We start from the raw sequence: 21,175 nt of genomic DNA on the forward strand, positions 1-21,175 counted from the left end.
TCCATGGTAAACAGCGGGTTACTAAGTGCGCGCGTGCCCCTAGTAACCCGATATTTACCATGGTGACCAGCCAGATCGTTGGTCCCGCTGGTCACACTCAGCGATGTGTGCTGGCCAGCTTGAGGCCAACGACCAAAAAATGGTCCAGGACACTTTGCAGCGATCGGCGACCTCACAGCAGGGGCCTGATCGTTGCAAAGTGTCACACATAGCGACATCGCTGGTGAGGTCGCTGGTGAGTCACCAAAACCGTGACACAGCAGCGATCTCGCTATGTGAGACGGGGGCTTAACACAAGTCAGAGAGCACTTTCCTAGCTTGGGACCCTCTGCACAGCATTTGCATACACGGTCAAAGTTAGTTTTCTTGGCAAATATAAGGCTATATGCACAGGTTTTAAATGGGTCAAAAAAGATGAGTTTTTCAAGGTGATACCACTTAAGAAAACGCTCCTTCTGTGTAGCGGTTTTTATGCTTTTTTTTTAATCATTTTGTTGGCTTTTTATTAACATTTGCTGGAGCATTTTCTGTAAACATTTTAATTTTTTTTTTGTGGGTGCTAGGCCGGGGTCCCACAAGCTTATGGCATCGGATGCGATATGCTAATGACATTTGGCTCCTGCTCTGCTGCGAGCGGGAGCTGAATGTCAGTGCTCTGTGCGAGAGGATCGGAGCACAGAGAGAATCACAGCACCGCTGTGGAGGGGACGAAGAATGTAATTTCTCCATCTCCTCTGCTGCTGGCGTTGGTGAGAATCGCACTGCACTCGGGTGATATTAGAGTGCAGTGCGATGTTTCTTACGCACACATAGACTTATATGGGTGCGTGCAATCCGAATCCAGCATGCAACCGCAGCATGCTGTGTGCTTTTTTTTTTTTTTTCAACCTGATTGGAGCTGGAAAAAAAAACACCACTGAACACACCATCAAAGGATTAAATTGGTACAAATGCAATCCGATTTTTTTTTTTATCGGATTGCATTCGTCTGATTTAATCGCTAGTGAGAGTGAGCCCATTCTCAATTTTTTAAATCCACTACGCAATGAATAAAATCTTAACATTATATGATATGAAACCGCCTCAAACCTGCTTACTAAACACTCCTAAGATGCCCAATTATCTTTTTTATCTTTGCAGTGTTTTTTGTAGCTTTCACATTGATCTCTATTATAAATTATGGAGTGGCTTAATGGCTGAAAATGTCTGAAATATTGACAAGTCACTTCTTTTAAATGCTGAAGCTAATAATAAACAATCACTGACTGTCTGAACAGTGTGTCATTTTTCAACAGAAATGGGAAGAACTTTTCCTCAGAGAGATTATTTTTTTCCTTACACCCTCTCCCCCAGGACAGAGGTATTGCGTGTTTTAAAAGTCCCCTAGTTGGCCTAGTTAGCTTTACCTTTGTAATTAATAGCAAATATAAAATGTTTATTTTGTCTTTCTTCATATCTGGTCTGACACGTTTTCTTTTTCACCTACCATTACACGTCTTGTTTTTTTTTTTTTTGTGAATCTAATGGTTTGAAAAAGTTTCTTTGTCTCTTGCGTTTGATCACAGGGTCATTCAGTAATCCATGCTTATTCGTTGTGTAACGGGATTTACTTGTGTAGTAGAAGCAGTGCCTGCTGAATTAAAGAGCCTTTGTTAAACCATAAATTAATGGTGTAGCTTTCAGACTTCCCCTGGCAAGGCATGTTTTTACGCTACTTTTGGCAGATTTAGCAATACTTGAGACCATGCCTGGATAGGTGGTTATAGCAAAGTGGAACTTGGTCACGAAATAATCTGCCTTTGTCTGTACATTTTTGGTTGGTATTTGGTATGAAACTGTTTCCATTTTTGGCTTCTTTTAGTATCATGTCTTAACTCCTAGTTTTATTTTCCTTGCATTGTATGGTGCTTTTGTGATTAATAACTGTACAGCAGTGAGCAAGGTACATTGAATAAAATTCAAGGATAACGAATGACGAGGCAGCTAAGCCTCAATAGCTGGCGCATGCTAAGAAATGCATTTAACAATGAGCTTGTCTTTGTCCCTTGTTCCGGTCCCCCGAGGCTGATGAGATCCAGCCATCATTTTATGTTTTGTAATGCCCATTTTCTATAGGTGGACCTGAAAGCATTTGTGTATTATGTGACACTGCAAAACAATAGTACTGTTCATACAATCAGGGCAAATATGTGACTCCTCTTGCTTGAAGAGTGGGTGCCTGCATGCTTTTATTCATGACCTCTAATGATTGTGGAGATTTGGATACTTATGCGTTCATTTGCCTAAAATATTCTCATGTGTGGTTTGCTTTGCACTGTAATATAACTCTCTTATGTATATAGCACACATTCGTGCTTTTCCAAAAATATGGTTAATATGCAACTGGGCCAGGGTGTGTGTGTTTTTTTTTTTGCAGTAGCAGCTTCCACTCTTGTGGGGATGCTTTCCTTAAGATATTGTCTTGTGTATGTGAGAGTTTTTGCCCAAAATGAGCATTTCAGAGGTCAGTGGCACTGATGTTTTGGCAAATAATTGGTGTTCCAATTCTGGATGTATGGCTAGTAGGTCAAAATCGTGCTTATGCCTACTGATGGTTTTTGTAGACTCTGATGCTTAAAGCCATATTCCAAACTCCAAGATCCTATCCCAATATGTAGTTGGTGTCAAAATATTAGCAAATACCTATAACTATAGTTATTCTGATTTGCTAGGTCACTTACCCCATGTGCAGGGCATTGCAGTAGCTTAGGTATCCATGGTTACAACCACTCGTATAGTGACAGTTGTTAGTGGTCGTAACGATGGATACCTAAGCTACAGCCATGCCCTGCACATAGGGTAAATGACATAGAAAATCAAAAGAACTATGCTACATTTGAAATTGAAGGCATTTGCTGCTGTTGTTGTTATTATTATTATTATTAACTGGGATAGTATCTTGGAGATTGGAATAACCCTTTTAAGGCTTGGTATATATCTAATTTTACTTGCAGTACAGAATGGGTCAATCCCTGAACCAGTGGTAAGTCACTTCTACAAAGTGTCCCAGGAGTCATTTTTCAAGAATACAATGCCAGACCACATGTTTATAATTCCATGACATTTCCTTCTTATTGTTGCAATTCAATTATTGGGGATTTTTTGTATATATTTCTGGAATGTTTGTGTATGTATGGTATATACTAGCAGCCCAAGTTCCGAAACAAATACGTTTCAGAAGCTAGAAAAGTGTGCTCTACATAATAAAAAATAACTCCAATTACCCATGACTTTTTACACGATAAACAGCAAAGTTGTCATAATTAATAAATTAGTGAATGGCATAACATTTAGAAGATTACAGAGATGTTGGCCAATTCAAAAAGTGAATTGCGCTGGACAGATCGCGTGGAAATCTCTGTATGCTGCCCCTCTGGCCTACTGAAGTAATTGCAGCTGATGTTTTTCTCTGACTCGCCTCAACATTAAGCTCTTTATGCAGTAAGAGTTATGTAATATATATTACCGTTTGGAAAAAAGAATGATTGGCGAACAAAGTGCTTTCTGTTATAGCAAAATAAGGCAGGTCCTCTGGACTGATGAATCCAAATGATAAATATGTTGCTATGCAAAACTATCTGGGAGGCGTGTGAATTTTTTTTCACACCTGCTTACAATTTTTCCATAGCTATATTTATATAATATATAGCATTACTGTACAAACGTATTAGCAGATCTGTAAAAATATAATGCAAATTAAAAATGTTTTTAAAAATAAGTGTTAATACTTGATTGAGTGAACAAGAGATATCTAAATCACATCAATATTTGAGACCACCTTTTGTCTTCAAAATCGCATCAATTTTTCTAGGTACGCTTTGCTCAATGTCAGGCATTTTGTACTCTGGTGTATGAATAACAACAATACCAAACAAGGTGATAAACATAATTTTCATACGTGGGTTGAAAGTCATTAACTGAAACAAAAAACACCTGTGTAGTAGGCTTAAAACTGGTTGGGGAACTCTGCAACAGAGTTAAGGTTGTGGAAGACAGTTTCATGCTGTAATGTCATACACAACTGCAATACTGAGCACAGCACAAAGTTGAAAGAAATGATACTGCATCAGCAAGGTAAAAATTTCAAACCCTGGGTTATCAAGATGTGGTGATAAAGCTCTTTTGAAGAAGTGCCAAAAAAGGGCAAAGATGAAGACCATAGACACAGTGGTCACGCCATGGAAAATTAGTGCAGTAGACAAAAGAAACATCATGCTTACTTCCCTTTGAAACTAGAGGATGTCCAGCAGTGCCATCAGGACTAAACTGGCAGCAACAAGTGGGACCCAGCTTCACCCACATACTGTTTGGAGATTTTTGCCCTAAACTTTTCTTCATGTAAATATTGTGTCCAAAAACCATAATGGAAACAAAGCCCAGCAACTCGAGTCAAAATTTGACTGTAACAGAAGGCAGTTTGTTCACTGAAAGGCTGAAGAGTAGTACAATAATGTGTGCAGGTAACAGTGAAGCATGGTGGAGGTTCCTTGCAAGTTTGGGGCTGCATTTTAGCAAATGGAGTTGATTTAGCCAGTGCCTACCCCTATTAAAATGCCAGGTTTTTGTAATGTAAAAAAATCATACTAAGGGCTCATTCTGATGTCAGTATTTTGTATAAGGGTTTGTATGCCAAAACCATGGGTGGAACTTGCAGATGAAAGCTATAATTGAAATATTAACACCTGTTCTGTCTTTTGCAGTTACTCCTGGTTTTGGCATTCAAGTACTAATGAAATTCTGATCAAAAATACTGATGCCTAAACAGATATCTTTCAGACCTTTTTCCTCTTTAGGCTATGTTCCCACAATGAGATTTTGGTGAGTTTGACACTGCGTATTTTCACTGCTTCAAAAATGCAGCGTCTTACATTTCCATCAAAGTGGATGGGATTTACAGTTGGGTCCATATATATTTGGACAGAGACAACATTTTTCTAATTTTGGTTCTAGACATTACCACAATGAATTTTAAACAAAACAATTCTGATGCAGTTGAAGTTCAGACTTTCAGCTTTCATTTGAGGGTATCCACATTAAAATTGGATGAAGGGTTTAGGAGTTTCAGCTCCTTAACATGTGCCACCCTGTTTTTAAAGGGACCAAAAGTAATTGGACAGATTAAATAGTTGTAAATAAAATGTTTATTTCTAGTACTTGTTTGAAAACCCTTTGTTGGCAATGACTGCCTGAAGTCTTGAACTCAAGGACATCACCAGACGCTGTGTTTCCTCCTTTTTGATGCTCTGCCAGGCCTTCACTGCTGTGGTTTTCAGTTACTGTTTGTTTGTGGGCCTTTCTGTCTGAAGTTTAGTCTTTAACAAGTGAAATGCATGCTCAATTGGGTTGAGATCAGGTGACTGACTTGGCCATTCAAGAATATTCCACTTCTTTGCTTTAATAAACTCCTGGGTTGCTTTGGCTGTATGTTTTGGGTCATTGTCCATCTGTAGTATGAAATGACGACCAATCAGTTTGGCTGCATTTGGCTGGATCTGAGCACACAGTATGGCTCTGAATACATCAGAATTCATTCGGCTGCTTCTGTCCTGTGTCACATCATCAATAAACACTAGTGACCCAGTGCCACTGGCAGCCATGCGTGCCCAAGCCATCACACTGCCTCCGCCGTGTTTTACAGATGATGTGGTATGCTTTGGATCATGAGCTGTACCACGCCTTCGCCATACTTTTCTCTTTCCATCATTCTGGTAGAGGTTGATCTTGGTTTCATCTGTCCAAAGAATGTTCTTCCAGAACTGTACTGGCTTTTTTAGATGCTTTTTAGCAAAGTCCAGTCTAGCCTTTTTATTCTTGAGGCTTATGAGTGGTTTGCACCGTGCAGTGAACCCTCTGTATTTACTTTCATGCAGTCTTCTCTTTATGGTAGATTTGGATAGTGATACGCCTACCTCCTGGAGAGTGTTGTTCACTTGGTTGGCTGTTGTGAAGGGGTTTCTCTTCACCATGGAGATTATTGTGCGATCATCCACCACTGTTGTCTTCCGTGGGCGCCCAGGTCTTTTTGCATTGATGAGTTCACCAGTGCTTTCTTTCTTTCTCAGGATGTACCAAACTGTAGATTTTGCCATTCTTAATATTGTAGCAATTTCTCGGATGGTTTTTTTCTGTTTTTGCCGCTTAAAGCTGGCTTGTTTCACCTGCATGGAGAGCTCCTTTGACTGCATGTTTACTTCACAGCAAAACCTTCCAAATGCAAGCACCACACCTCAAATCAACTCCAGGCCTTTTATCTGCTTAATTGAGAATGATATAACGAAGGGATTGCCCACACCTGTCCATGAAATAGCCTTGGAGTCAATTGTCCAATTACTTTTGTTCCCTATAAAAACAGGGTGGCACATGTTAAGGAGCTGAAACTCCTAAACCCTTCATCCAATTTTAATGTGGATACCCTCAAATGAAAGCTGAAAGTCTGAATTTCAACTGCATCTGAATTGTTTTGTTTAAAATTCATTGTGGTTATGTCTAGAACCAAAATTAGAAAAATGTTTTCTCTGTCCAAATATATATGGACCTAACTGTATCTCATGCCCACTGTGCTTCTCTGTTGCTCGGCATAAACTGACCTGCGATGCATGTTTCAAATCCGCAAAATGTAAATTTCTCTTGTGGGGACACTCAAAAGAGCTCTGGAAAAAATCAGGAAAAAAACATACATGACTCTTTAGTGCGTTTCTGAAGCTGAAATGCATCAAAAACACATGTAACTCGCACGTACTGTATTAGTAAAGTTTTGTTAAAGCTAAATACCGGGAAATATCAAAAACAAACCAGCTTTGTTTAAAACATGACATAGCAGCAAGAGACAAAAAACGCAGTGTCAAAAACTTGATAAAAATGTGTTAAAAAAAGCACTCAAAAGGAATGAAATAACGCACGTACCATATTTTTCAGACTATAAGACGCACGTAGATTTTAGAAAATCGAAAAGAAATTGAAGCAAAAAAGTGGTCATGATGCACTGTTATGAGGGAGTGTGTCTGCTGCTGATGCTGTTATAGGGGTAATGTTCCCCAATTCTGTACTAATATCCCACACCCTGGTATATAGGGCGCCCCATCCTGGTATTCATGGCATCCCTATGCCCCATCCTGGTATGCATGGCACCCCCATGCCCCATCATGCTGCACACAAAAAAAAATTAAAGGATTCTACTCTCCTTTCTTCCCTCTTCTCCAGCGCTGTGTCCTGTTCTGATGCCAGTTGCTGATCTCAGCATGTGAGCCACGCATGACATCACTGCCATGCGCCCTCACACGCTGAGGTAAGCTGCCCGGTTATTCACTGCTCCCCACGCCTGGACTATGGGCGTGGGATTCAGTGAATATTCATTCTCCTTATTAGTGTGCACAGTATCAGCTGCAGCTGCCGCTCCTGCAGCAGCTCGGCGATCACTTGGGCCCCTCTATTAAAAAGAATGAATATTCACTGCTCTCCACTCCCATAAGCATGGGGAGCAGTTAAAATTCATTCTCTTTAATAGCCGGCACACATGATCGCCGAGCCGCTGCAGGAGTCCGCGGCTGACACTCTGCGTGCTAGTAAGGAAAATTAATATTGGAAGCAGTGAATATTCATTTTCTTTAAGAGTGGGCACGGTGTTAGCTACAGCAGGTGGCTCCTGCTTCCCGTGACCCATGCTGCCGCTGCAGCTCCCCCCACACACCCAACCATCCACAGGTCATCCATCTGGACTGTAAGATGTACTCCCCCCACTTTCGGCCAAATTTTTGGTGGAAAAAATGCGTCTTTATAGTTCGTAAAATACGGTAACCTAATTTACTTAATATGTGCAGAAAACCTGCAACATCAAAAAGTCACCAAAAACTCATCGTGGGAACATTGCGTAAATGTGACCTATAATCTGTACCCCCACAGAGCCCTGATTTCAACATTGAGTCTGTCTGGGATTACATAAAGAGACAGAAGGATTTGTGTAAGCCTACAGCCAAAGATCTGGGGTTAGTTCTCCAAAATGTTTGGAACAACCGCCCTGCCGAGTTGTTCTTCAGTGATTCTTCCAGTTGGATCTAGCAGTTCAGAAACCTCCCAAACTAAACGTGACACTGTCCTAGGATGCTACCTTTGCCAAAAGTTGAAATCCCTGAACTACTCGGTGAGATCCGTACTACTATTAATGTCTGTCTGTTGACCGTAAGCAGGTGCAGAAAATTGCTTTCACCCATTTGTGCCTGTGAATATCTATTTAGACAGACACTGTTTTAGATATCACAATGTTTTTGTATTGCTAAAACAGTTAAATTGCTTAAATCTGATTTTTCTTGCATGACATGTTCTATTACATACATATACAATATATAATAAAAAATGCCCAGCAAAACTCCAGCTCATTCCGAGGCGCGGTTTGTCTTCTGCATTGTTTACCGATGTGTTCATGGTAGTGACTTGTCTTCTTGAGTCCTGATCTGTCTCCTAGCAATGTACGGCAAATCTGCACACGACATTAATACTCTGCAAATTTACCAGGAGACTAGGGATTCTGTTTGTGATGTCGAGTGCATTAGCAACAAACCATTATTAACACTGTTTAGCTGCAGCTCTGCAATGTACCAGTGCTGGCTGGAGCCTCAGCAGGTCAAAATGCCTTATTCTTCTAATTCTTAAAATGACGGGCACACGTGATTTTTCATGGCTTTGTCTAAATATACAATCAGAATGAAAACCCACTATGCACTAACCCCTTTCCCTCTGTGAATTTGTATTTTGATGGCAGCTATTATGATGCATTCATAATGTAATTTTTGGTTATTACTGCATCTTGTCCAACCTGCAGCATAATTCCAGGCATGTTAGGACACTATGATTACCATGAAGTTGCATGCACTTGTGACTGATTGCTCTTTGTACAGTACTCATGAACTGATTTGTCCCCTTCACAGAGCGGGTGATCTTTGTGCAGTCTTTGCAGGTAGACACGCAAGTAATATCTAGGTCATGTTAACTGCTGGAATACGGCATACCTAGAAAGCAGGAAGCTCTTGTGAGCCGGATAGTGTTGAAAGCCATTGCTAAGCTGCATATGCACCACTGCTGTTCTTGGCTGGGTGTGTTTTTTTTTTTTTTTTTTTAATATTTCCATTGTCTCCTACTCTCGGGCAGTTTTCACTTTACAGCACAAATATTAAGACTGGTTACAAAACCACTGTTGCTACATCTTTTGGGTATTTTTGCAATTCTTTTTCTTTGGTTTGATGTTTAACAGCATTTTAATGGCTCACTGCTGTGAATTGAACCTTAAAATACATAATGAAACACCATGCTTGTTAATTATTTCCCCTTTAGGCCAGTTTCACACGCCAGTTTTGTTTCTATCAAATGTGAAAAATGTGTGTTTTTTTTTTGTTTTTTTTTTCTCGTAAGTGTGCTAGACCCATTTTTGGTCATTCAGGCTATGTGCCCACGGTGCAGAAATGCTCCCGATTTTTTCCTGAACGTTTCTGCATCTCCCTGGCAGAAAAAACCGCATGCGGATTGTACATGCGTTTTTCCTGGCAGGGACATGCGGTTGTGAAGCGTTCTTCACATGCATTTCCGCATGCGGGTTTGACAAGCGCTTTCCAAGCAATTTTAGCATCACTTGGAAAGTGCTTGACAACTTGGTCACACTATAAACAGCATGGTAAAAAATTAAAAAAAATATATATACTTACCTTCCGATGGCCCCCGATTTCTTTACTCGATGCGTCCTGGCTTGCTGGCAGCTCGCGGTACACTAAAGGACCTGCCGACGTCGGCGGTCTCGTGACTCCTCACATGACTAAATGACGTCATGGCAGGTCCTTTTCAGACCATCCCGAGTTGCCGGAAAGCCGAGAGGCATCGCTAAGGTCACCGGGGGCTATCAGAAGGTAAGTATAATATTTATTTTTTATTTTATTCTTTTTTTTACAGTTTCTATGGTACCCGGGTCCGGAGGAGAGTCTCCTCTTCTCCAAACCTGGGTATCATCCGCACATTGAAACGCATGGATTCCGCATCTACATATACAGTGATGCTTATTCCATGCGTTCCAATGCAAGTCAATGGCGGCGAAAACTCTGTGTTTACGCAGAATAATTGGTAGTGCTGCGCATTTTTCCGCAATGATAATCCGCTGCAGAAATTTCCGCAGCATGTGCACAGCACATGCGGATTATCATTGGGGAACATGGCAGGCCTTCTACCAAGCGTTTTTTAAGCGTTTCCGCTGCGGAAACTCTTAAATGCATAGTGGGCCCACAGCCTAAGTTGTGTTTTTTTTTTTTTTACAATTCTTGTTGCTTCTTTTTCTTGTATGAAGAAAAATGTTTTTGGTTTCTCCTACCAATTAATAAAATACAAACAACCCATGGATGACGTCCGTGTTTTTTTATTTTTTTACGGGCCTATTGACTGGTGTTGGGGAGTCTGATCCACATCACGGCTCAATGTAAGACATGTCTACATGAAATTGTTTTTTTTCTTTCCCCTTTCAGTAAATTGATCCATTCGGTCATTGTAATGTGTCCATGATCGATTAGGTTTTAAAAGAAAAAAAAAATTGCGAGAGCTCCTTGACTTTAAGGATGGCTTTTTTGTGTATACAAAATGTTTATTGGGTGTAACTATGTTTATCAGAACACGTGAATGTCTCTCTCCCTAAACGACACCCTCACCTAAAATTTTTTTTATACATTCATCTCTTAACTCACAAGTAAAATGACATTCAATGTTCCAGGTTTTAGTCATGTCTCATCTCCATCAGACATTTTTAAAGAACTTCTTTTCCCTCTAAGTCTGTGCATGTTTATGTAGTGTATTGTCAGTGTGTTAATTTACTCGCCTATTGCAGTCTTCTCCGATATCCAGTGCTGTTTTGCTCCTTTTTCTCAGTGACATCACCGTTCTTCAGACTCTCCAGGTCACTACGTGTGAGCCGGCAGTCTTTTACAATCCTAATCCTATAGTGTCTTGTCTTGATGCTCCATGAGATTAAATTGTAAAAGACTTCCGGGTCATGCAGAGCACAGCGTGATTTGGAGAGTCTGCAGATTAATGTTGTCACCGAGAAGAGGAGCGGAATGGCACTGGATACTGGAGAAGAATGCGTTAGATGAGTACACTCCTGCTCATCGTTATTGGCACCCATGAAGTTTAAGTGCATAATGTAGAATATCTCCTGAAAAAAATGAATCAAGTGAACGTTTTTTTGTATAGAGCACTCGTGTTATATACAAAAGAGAAAATAATAAACAATAATTTAAAACAAAAACAATGGGTGGGGAAAATGGAAAAACCTAAAGCTTGCTGTGACACTGGCAATGGCACCCTTTACATTAATTTAGTATGGAAGCACATTTTGACTCGCCTGTGGTAAATCACAAGAGATTCACCTGTGATTGTCTGTGCCCATGTGAAATGAATTAGCCAATGAATAATGACTTCAGTGTTTTAAAAAACCACATGTTAGACCCTTTTCCTTTGTTACAATGGTGAGGACTTCAGAACTACTATTATTAGCAAGCGCAAGACTTCCAAAGGATATAAGGTCATCTCCAAAGACCTTGGTATCCCAGTTTCAACAGTGTGCAATGTTAAGAAGTTTGCCCACCATGGAACCGTCAAGAATCTCCGTGGACGTGGGGGAAAGGGGAAAATTGACAAGATATGTCTTCGAAGGTTGGTGCGAATGGTGGAAAAAACAGCGTCAAACATTCAAAGACCTGAAGGCCAACCTGGAGCAGTCTAGGGTCATGGTTTCAACAAGTAACTTATGCCGCACACTAAACCAAGCCGAGCTTTATGGGTGAAGGCCAAGCAAGAAACCATTGCTGAAAAAAGGCATAAAAAGGAACGACTGATCTTTGCCAAAGAGTACCTTGACAAACTATAATCCTTCTGGGAAAATGTTCCGTGGACAGATGAAACAAAAATAGAGCTTTTTGGCAATGCAAAGCAACAGTTTGTTTACAGACAGCGCAATGTAGCTTATAAAGAAAAGACCTTACAAACATTTAAGCATGGTGGAGGATCCATAATGCTGTGGGGTTGCTTTGCTGCTTCTGGTACTGGAGAACTTGACCGTATCACAGGAATCATGAAATCAGAGAATTAAGTAATTTTAGAGGGAAATGTCCTACCCAGTATAAGAAAACTTGGTTTGAGGCGAAGATCATGGGTCCTCCAGAAAGACAATGACCCAAAGTACACATCCAAAAGTACACAGGAATGGTTGAAAAAAAAATGTACTGTTTTAAAATGGCCAGCGATGAGTCCTGACCTCCATCCCATTGAAAATCTTTGAGGTGAGCTGAAATCTGCCATTGGGAAAAAGAACCCTACAAACATTCAAGAGCTTGAACAAACTGCAAAGGAAGACTGAGAGAAAATTCCAGCTGAGAAGTGCAAGAATCTTATAGATGGCTACAAGAAATGTTTGGAGGCTGTCATGAATGCCAAAGGGTGCGCAACCAAGTATTAATTAGGGGTGCCTTTATTCCTGCACATGCGGTTTATTCTGTTTCTTCTTTGAAATTACAGCATGGAATTTGAAAAACAATGTTTCATTGTTGTATTACTTTGGACCACTAATTAAAAATTCCTGAGGATATAACTTTGTACAATATCTTCAGAAATAAATGGAAATGTACCAGTCTATGAAAAAAATGAAGGAGTGGCAGTAATGGTGAGCAGTTCTGTATATTAACACACAGTACACACATGCAAAAGCTTGTGGGAAAAATAGTTCACGAGAGGGCTGCTTGACTTTCTTTTTGCTTCTATCAGTCCCCAAGAGCTAGAATCTTCTCCCTGGTACCTCCAGCTCGTCTTCCTCAGTGCTGCCCGTCTTAAGGCTTGCCTTGCCTTGGATCCTTAACTCACTGGTAAAACTGACCAAACACATGGGTGTATGGCCATCTCTTTCAGTCTTACTCCTAACCATGCTCCCATAGCTGACCTGAGCACCCATCGAATGAAAAGCTTGCCGGAGATTTGGTAGAACATAAAGTGCTCCCGGTTGTTCCCTATAAAGTATGGTAATCATTTAGAAATGGCCATTATTGACACACATAACTTATGGTAATTGTTAAGGACTTTTTAAAAGAGGACCAAGCAGTATTAATATGGAAACTGTGTGAAAACTGATCTGTTATTGCTTTGATGGTTCCAAATGTCCTTTTTTAACAATGGAAAACCTGGTGCTTGTGTCAACAGTGCTGAAAGTACATTTTTAAATAATCAATATAGTTCCTTTTTCTAGTTCTACATTAATAAAAGTCCAGTAAATGGGTTAGGAATAAATAATTTCACTAATTTAAATAATTAGTTTTTCACGTTTGTGTGCTTTGCTAGATTGTTGAAACTTTTCTTTTCCTAGGCTGCCTCAATAGTGAATCATTGGAAGGCATGCATCTGAAACATGAAGGGTAATGGTATACTTAGCACTTGCACACTGGTTTGTTAAGTCTAATTAGGATTAATGGTGGTTAATGCAGGCGTTTGTATTGGCTGTGATCTTGTCATTTTCATTAGCCACTACAGAACAATAAAGAAGCCTAAACTGGACAACTGTGCAGAGGCCAAAAAAGGGGATAATGAAAGGGCATGCTTTCAAATCCGTGCCAGTTACAATGATGTCCATGGTTCTGCAGCCGTGTACATAGAGATTCCTTTTATGTGTTTCTTGGTATGAAAAGTAGAGATGTATTTGGCTCATAATGGATTATTGATTGGCCTGAGAGCAGCAGAAGCCCCGAGGTTGTCATCAATGGTACTTACTCTTCCAATAGTGAATGCATCATTTCATGCAGCAATTCCAGACCTTGAATAATAAACTAGCAATTGTTTTAGATTTTGTTGTTTTACCGACAAGGGTCTACATTTTATGCTGAAGTCTGCAGTAGTTTTCACTGGAAAAATGTAACTTCTATTTAGTATTTGTATTAAGTCAGTATAAAAGCACCTAAGTTATAGTGATTTTTCTCTATAGAGCTTAGCCTGCTAAGCTTCGTTTGGAATTCATCATAATTCACATTTTCATTAAGAACTTTAATATTTGATGAGAAAAAAAAATTCTGTCATGATATACTATATGGTTCAAATTGTCCTCTGTAGCAAAAATGCTTATTTGCCACCACATTCTAGATAAAAGCAAGATAAAATTGTTAATTTTGGAGACTCATTAAAAAATCTACTTCAAAATCGGAGCATGGGGAAGGTTACAATAGATTTCCCCCTATCTGCTTTTTAAAAGGTAAAATCAGTGGTGAAAATTAATAACACAAATTGAACGAGCTGTGGATTTGAAAATCTACTGCAGGTCTGTTTCCATGTGGAAACGTTAAGCTGCACTTGAATAGCTCAAAAATCGTATTCCTTTGACTGCTATTGCAGCCCTCTGTTTTACTCAGTGCAAATCGCAACGTCTCCTTGTGTAGATTTGCCCTTAGGCTGTGGTCAGGCTGCTATAGATTCTCTCATTGAGACCAATTATGCTGACGATACTCGGCTCATTCTCTGTCAGAGTTTTAGCCGAGTGTCGGCTTCTCTGTTTCTCTCGCGTGTGAGAATCGTATCATAGGTGTGGAGAAGACAGATAACTTAATTTCTCCATTGTCTGAGTCCGCGGTTGTCCGACTGCACTTCAATGACATTCATTTGCAGTCTGATGTTTCACATTCACCCATAGACTTGTATGGATGTGTGTGATCAGAATTTCGGAGCCACTTTCAGCATGCTGCGATTTCTCTCACATGCCGAATTGGCATGAGAAAAAATTTTAAGATCTGCACTGCCCCATTGTATAACATTGGTCTGAGTGCTATCTGGTAAAACATAGCTCTAGGCTGTGTTATACGCTCATGTGAGCGAGCCCTTAAGATGAACTTCTACCTTCTGAGCAGTACTTAAGACCCCATACACATTGGCTGACAGTCTATAGGGCCTCGCAACTCTGTTTTCTGACAGATGTTTCTTTTCTTCTTCTGTACATAAGCCACTGCAACAGGAGTCTGGCATCGGCAGTAGCTTGGAGTAATTGTTTCTGAATGACTTTGTCTCTCACATTGTATGACATCTTGGCCCACTCTGTTTGGGGATATTTTTAGTTTTCATTTTAGTGACCAACTTTTGGGGAGTTTAGGAGGTTGCAGATTTTCTGCAGCTGTTTGTGTTTTGTCTTTAATCTATTTTTTTCCCCTCTTGCATATGCATGCACTGCAGATTTTCTGCATCTAATGCAATTCTATGGGGTAAATCCACACATAAGGGTACTTGCACACTGTCCGGAGCCTCCTCCGGCCCCGACACTGCGGGATAGTCGTCAGCGGCTCCCGCTCGTTATGCAAATGAGTGGCTCCTTTTTTAGAGGTTTGGTCTATGGGGAAAGCCCACATGCAGAACCGCAAGAGAAATTGACATGCAGCGGTCAAGAAAGATGTGCCGCGTGTCAGTGTCCGCGGGTGTACGGAGACTCATAGTGGACATGAGATTTCTAGAAATTCCATCCATTATGCTGTAACATCTGGCTGCTGCAGGTTTGATGCTGCATAAACATGCAGCGTCAAACCCACAGCGGCTATGACCGTGTGCACATACCAGGGCTGTGGAGTCGGTAAACCAAACCACCGACTCTCAATCTCCATGACACCGACTCCCTCATACATGGCTCATGTTTAAGTGATACATTTACTGTAGCACAGATTCATCTCAGCTAAAAGTCTAGACCCTTAGATCAGGAATAGGACAGACATTTATAGAACATTTCATAACTTTTCCAAATGCTCATGAAAGAAATATTCCCCACAAACTGCATTGAACTACTGTACCCAATTTATTATGTATTTTAGGAGTTTGAGTCCGTCCATTTTATACTGACTCCACACCCCTATGGGCAACACAACCTTAAGGTCCCACCAGAGCATTTCAGTTGGGTTGAGGTTGGGGCTTTGACTTGGTTGTTGCAATACCCGGATTTTTTCTTTTTCAGACATTGATATAAATTTGCTGGTGTGCTTGGGGTCATTGTCCTCTTGCATGACCCAGTTTCGGCCTAGGTTCTGCTTTTGGATAGATGGCCTCACATTTGACTTTGGTATACTTTTGTGTATCGAAGAGCTCATGGTTGACTTCATGACTGCTAGGTGTCCTGGGATTGCAAAACCAGCCCAAATCATCTCCTCTTTACCACAATGCTTGACCGTTTGTATGAGGTATTTTTGCTTCGATGCTGTGTATGGTTGGGCATTATGATCAGACCTCTCCACTTTGTTGTCTTCTGTCCATAGGACTTAGTCTTGCGGATTGTTCTGAAGAAACTTTGTAAATTTTAGTTGTGCTGTGCTACCTTGTTTTTAGATATACGAGGCTTTCTCCTGAGGCCTCAATCCATCTTTTGTGGTTTGTATACAGACCATGAAATATGCCCATCTGACCCCGGCCCATGGTGAATTTGCTGGGATGTCCACTCATGGAAGACTGTCAAATGTCTTTAATGTTTTACACTTGTAAGCAATATTACTTACTGTAGAAAGGTGAACTCCAAATTGTTTGGAAATAGCCTAATAACCCTTGCCAGATTGATGGCGATCAATAATTGCTTCTCTATGATCATTGCTGATGTCTTATCTCCTTGGCACTGTACCTGAGTGCACTCTTGCTGATGAGCAATTTATCAAGGGCATTTGATTATTATTTAAATGGTTTCATTGTTTAATGAAAACTAGGTCAAAATGCAGAAGGACAGAAAAGGTAAGATCTTTTAAGGACCAAATGTTTTTTTTCCATTATGTCCTGATGTGTGAAACCAGAGAATTCAGGGGGTGCACTTTTCTCATAACTGTATGTTCGAGTAATGAAGGCATGCTACCAATGGACATACTGACTGAACACCTTGTATACATATGGCTGCATATTTCAATCACTGGGGGCTTTTATTTAATAGATACAGTATATATTCCGGGGACAGAGATGTAGTACGGTATGCTCCATGATTGTTTTTGGCCTAGTACTCGGATGTTTGATGTTGTACATGTGACGCTATAGCCTATGTGTAATACATTTTTATAATGGTAGCCTGCCTAATAAATTTTATATATATATACATACATACATACATACATACATACATACATACATACATACATACATACATACATACATACATACATACTGCTCATTATATAGTATATACATACATACTGCTCATTATATAGTATATATTTTGTGCCTCATGTATTGCTAACAAGGGCAGTACCCAAGTATAGAAGATATCCCAAACGATATGTAATTCCCTCCCTACACATTTCTTCCTTGGGTCCGAGGATTCATCAGGGGAGACTGTTTTGTAGTGGGGTGGGGGAAGTTATCAAAAAAGCATAGAGAGGGTCTCGTAGTGATTGAGAACCTTATATGCGGGTCCGCATGGTACTGCGTGGCACATAAGTGTGGTCACCAAACTTCCTCCAATATACATAGTATTATATATAGGGTATTTATTAGCTGACCTATTTTCACGCTAGTCTCTGGCAGCTCCATCAACTTTTTGAAGAGTGGTTGAAACTTTGCTGGGTGAGTGTTGCTGAGCTCGGTCGACTAGTTCATCATAATTTTACACCAAATAGTGGTGGAAAACACTACAGAATTGTACTCCAGTCCCTGACTACAGTACACTTCTTGCCATGGCGCACAACTGCTGAAAGATGTTCCAAATTTGTTAGGAGGCGCATGCCTCTTAATGTAGCGCATCTTACTCCAGCACACCTTTCTCTTCACCAGTCTAGATGATTTGAAGCCTATGTGTCTCATAACTGGAGTATCTCAACTCTGATTTTGTAATATAGATATATGGATAGAAATTGTTTTGTATTGTTCCTTTTAGAGATACATTTTCACTTCTTCCTCTGTTGTAATTATTCCCAATCGTAACATGCATTTTCGTTCTTTCTTTTTTACAGGGATCCATGTGTGGTACACATTAATGCAGATTTGTGAAGTTCATTGCCGACGTTATGCTCATTAAATAGCATTCAACTGAGTACAGAAGTCTCCAGCCTGTCATTCCTGGATAGGCTTTAAATTCCCTACCTGATGTTTGGCTGGTAATGGATAAAAGAAAACAATTTGACATGGAACTGCGTGAATCAGCTGCTAAGTCAAAGAGTGAGATGGACGATGACAAACCAACCTCTTTTAGTTGTGTGATATGTGGGAAAAGTTTCCCTTTCCAGAGCTCCCTCTCTCAGCACATGCGAAAGCACACAGGGGAAAAGCCATATAAATGTCCTTACTGTGATCATAGGGCCGCACAGAAGGGAAACTTGAAGATACACCTCCGCACCCATAGGACTGGTACACTTGGCCAAGTTCATGATGTTGAAATGGGTGATTCTCACGTTGGAGAGCTAGGTGCATCAGAAGGTATGGGGGTGTGTGCAAGTCCAACAAAAAGCACATCTGCCTGTAACAAAATTCTAAATGGTTCTCTCCAAATGGAAGATTCAGATGTTGTGGATGACGAAACGCCAGGTGACTACAACTGTATGTTTTGTAAAAATAAGTATGATCGAAGAAAGGAGCTTGATCAACATCTTGTACAAGTGCACAAGCCATATAAATGCAGGTTTTGCAATTACATGACTTTACGTGAGGAAACTTTATTAAACCACATTGAGAAAGACCATATCACAACAGCAATTCCATTGAATAGAGATGCATACTCTGAAAACGGTAAAACTGAACTTAATTCTGGCGAGTTCCCTTGTGAAATCTGTGGCCAGGCTTTTGGCCAAGCATGGTTTCTTAAAGCTCATATGAAAAAGCATCGAGGATCATTTGACCATGGTTGCCATATATGTGGTAGGAGATTTAAGGAGCCTTGGTTTCTAAAAAACCATATGAAATCTCATGGTCCAAAGACTGGGAACAAAAGCAAACCCAAATCTGATAGTGAACCGGTAGCCACTATAAATGATGTTGTTCAGGAGGAAACCATGATGACAGGCTTATGTCTGTACGAAGTTTGTGTAAAATGCGGAAATTTATTTACCAATCTGGAAAGCCTTAGCGCGCACAACCTGGTCCACTGCAAAATGGAAGAGCTCTCTGAAAACAAAGCCGCGCATAAAAGCGATGAGCTGCAGAATGTGAGTTCAGAAGTACCTGCCTCAAAACAGATTTTCTTGGACTATCTGCAATTAAAACCTTTAGTAGAAGCTCCCAAAAGTACAGATGAAGAGAATGGGAAGAGAGTACCTGAACTTGACCCAGTCAATAGCTATCAAGCTTGGCAGCTGGCCACCAAAGGCAAAGTTGCAGAGCCATCAGAATATGTCAAGTACCTGGGATGGGATGAAACTTTGGCTGATGCAGATGTCTCTTATGATAGAGACAAAGGTGAATATGTCCTTGTCAATCAGGAGAAACGTAAACGGGAGCCTGAAATTGGTAATGCCAGCAATCCAAAGAGACGTAGCTGCTCAAGTGGAAGTCGCACAGAAAAGAGCAGCATTCAGCCTGTAGAAAATGTCGTGGAGCCGCCTAATGATTTAGAATTTAGACCTCCTTCCCGGCAGAGCCGCAGATCTTCTCAAAACAAATCTACTGAGTGCTTTGAGTGTGGAAAGATTTTCAGGACGTACCATCAAATGGTGCTTCATTCCAGGGTTCATCGAAAAGAGCGTAGAAGTCTGAGTGAGAGTGGCTCTGTCTCTCAGCATGACAGATACGGATCAAATAGCGAGGGTGACTCTGCGAGTAGACCCAGTAGTCCTGACTCTGCTTCTGCTCCAGAAGACTCTTTGGCATATGGCATTGGGGATGATGGAGCTGATGATGACAGTTTTGAGGAAGCAACGACATCATCACCAGGTAATGGACTGTGGACACACAGTACAAGACCGTTGTTCCATTTTAATGATTTTTGTTTTCACTTGCAAACCATATGCTGTAAGCCCCACCTAGCAGAGGCTGCAGACAGACCCCATTTTGTCAGTTTACCTTAACATTACGTATGATTCTATATGGCCTCCAATATAACCCTATGTACAGATGGATGGATATATATGTGTATACGCACACATAGATACATGCAACGTAGATATATTATACACATGCACAGATACACATACCGATTAGTATAGCAAAAAAAATAAATAAAAAATACACTATTTTTTAACTACTGATATATTTAAACAGAATCTGTCAGAATGTTTTTTTGCCATGTAATCTGACAGCATGAATAGTGTCACTTATTAGGCTGGGTGGTGCTTCAATTTTAATGTTTTATCAGTAGGAGATTATCACTGCCCGGACAATAGCTCACTTGAGCCCTGGTCTGACCACGCCACCTTTTATTAGCCACGTACTGTCAATAGACAATGTACATAGAAAGCTGTGGGCAGGGTTCGCTTTTTGAGCTCTGCTACATCTGTCACAACTGCAGCACCTAGTAAACAAAGTGAGACATCCTTGGAATCGGGCTGTCTATTCCTACATTATGCTACTCTCAGATGGGTAGCAAAAACCTGCTGACAGATTCCCTTTAATTTTTGGTCTTCATAAATTCCACCATAGATGTAGAGAGAGGTGTGTGCTAATCTGCTTCTCCTCGCCGGACTCTGTTGTTGAGTTGAGCTGGGTGGGCAGAAGCCACTCAGAAGACCCCCTGTACCAGGCTCATTTTTAGAACTGTTTCCAGAGGACAATGTATTTCTTATCAATATTGCAAAATGAAAGGTCAGGATTCCAGGGTAAGCGTAATCTAGCTCATCTTACAAACGCTGAACTGTGCCAGATGTTCCTTATATGAACGTAAATGTTATTCCTGCAAAACACAAGATCCGTGAGCCTGACAGCAGACACAGCTGGCTGACTATTCACTACATTTCCAACCATGAAATGTTGGAGTGTGTTAGAGTGCAGTATCAATCATTAGGGGTTTTCTTTTTTGCAATTCTGGATTGTTGAGGTGAATTCACACATGTGGATTTGTTGCAGAATTGCACATGAGAAATCCAGTATCCGGCAAGAGGCTGAGATTTTATAAATATTATCCACGCGCTGCAGCCATGAAAAAGGAGCGAACTGTGTGAATTTAATATAGCTTTTTTGGCAGCCCCATAGAATTGAAGGGAGCACT

General features: G+C 40.5%; 1 protein-coding gene across 5 annotated transcripts in view; it reads left to right on the plus strand.

Moving 5' to 3' along the window:
• The window catches only part of ZNF516 (zinc finger protein 516), a 107,742-nt gene that overhangs the window by 41,144 nt on the left and 45,423 nt on the right, over positions 1 to 21,175 (plus strand). For 3 of the 5 annotated variants that reach the window (XM_073678929.1, XM_073678927.1, XM_073678932.1), the window contains exon 3: positions 17,994 to 19,905. In XM_073678929.1, the coding sequence (XP_073535030.1) occupies positions 18,141 to 19,905 (1,765 nt within the window). In that variant the 5' untranslated portion in view covers positions 17,994 to 18,140. Of the gene's footprint in view, positions 1 to 4,739; positions 4,858 to 17,993; positions 19,906 to 21,175 lie in introns of all 5 variants that reach the window. The other 2 variants (XM_073678931.1, XM_073678930.1) reach the window with 1 other exon arrangement.

The sequence above is a fragment of the Phyllobates terribilis genome, unplaced genomic scaffold (genome assembly GCF_046119375.1).
Source record: "Phyllobates terribilis strain yellow unplaced genomic scaffold, ASM4611937v1 Scaffold_4__5_contigs__length_816908805, whole genome shotgun sequence".
Classification (NCBI taxonomy): domain Eukaryota; kingdom Metazoa; phylum Chordata; class Amphibia; order Anura; family Dendrobatidae; genus Phyllobates; species Phyllobates terribilis.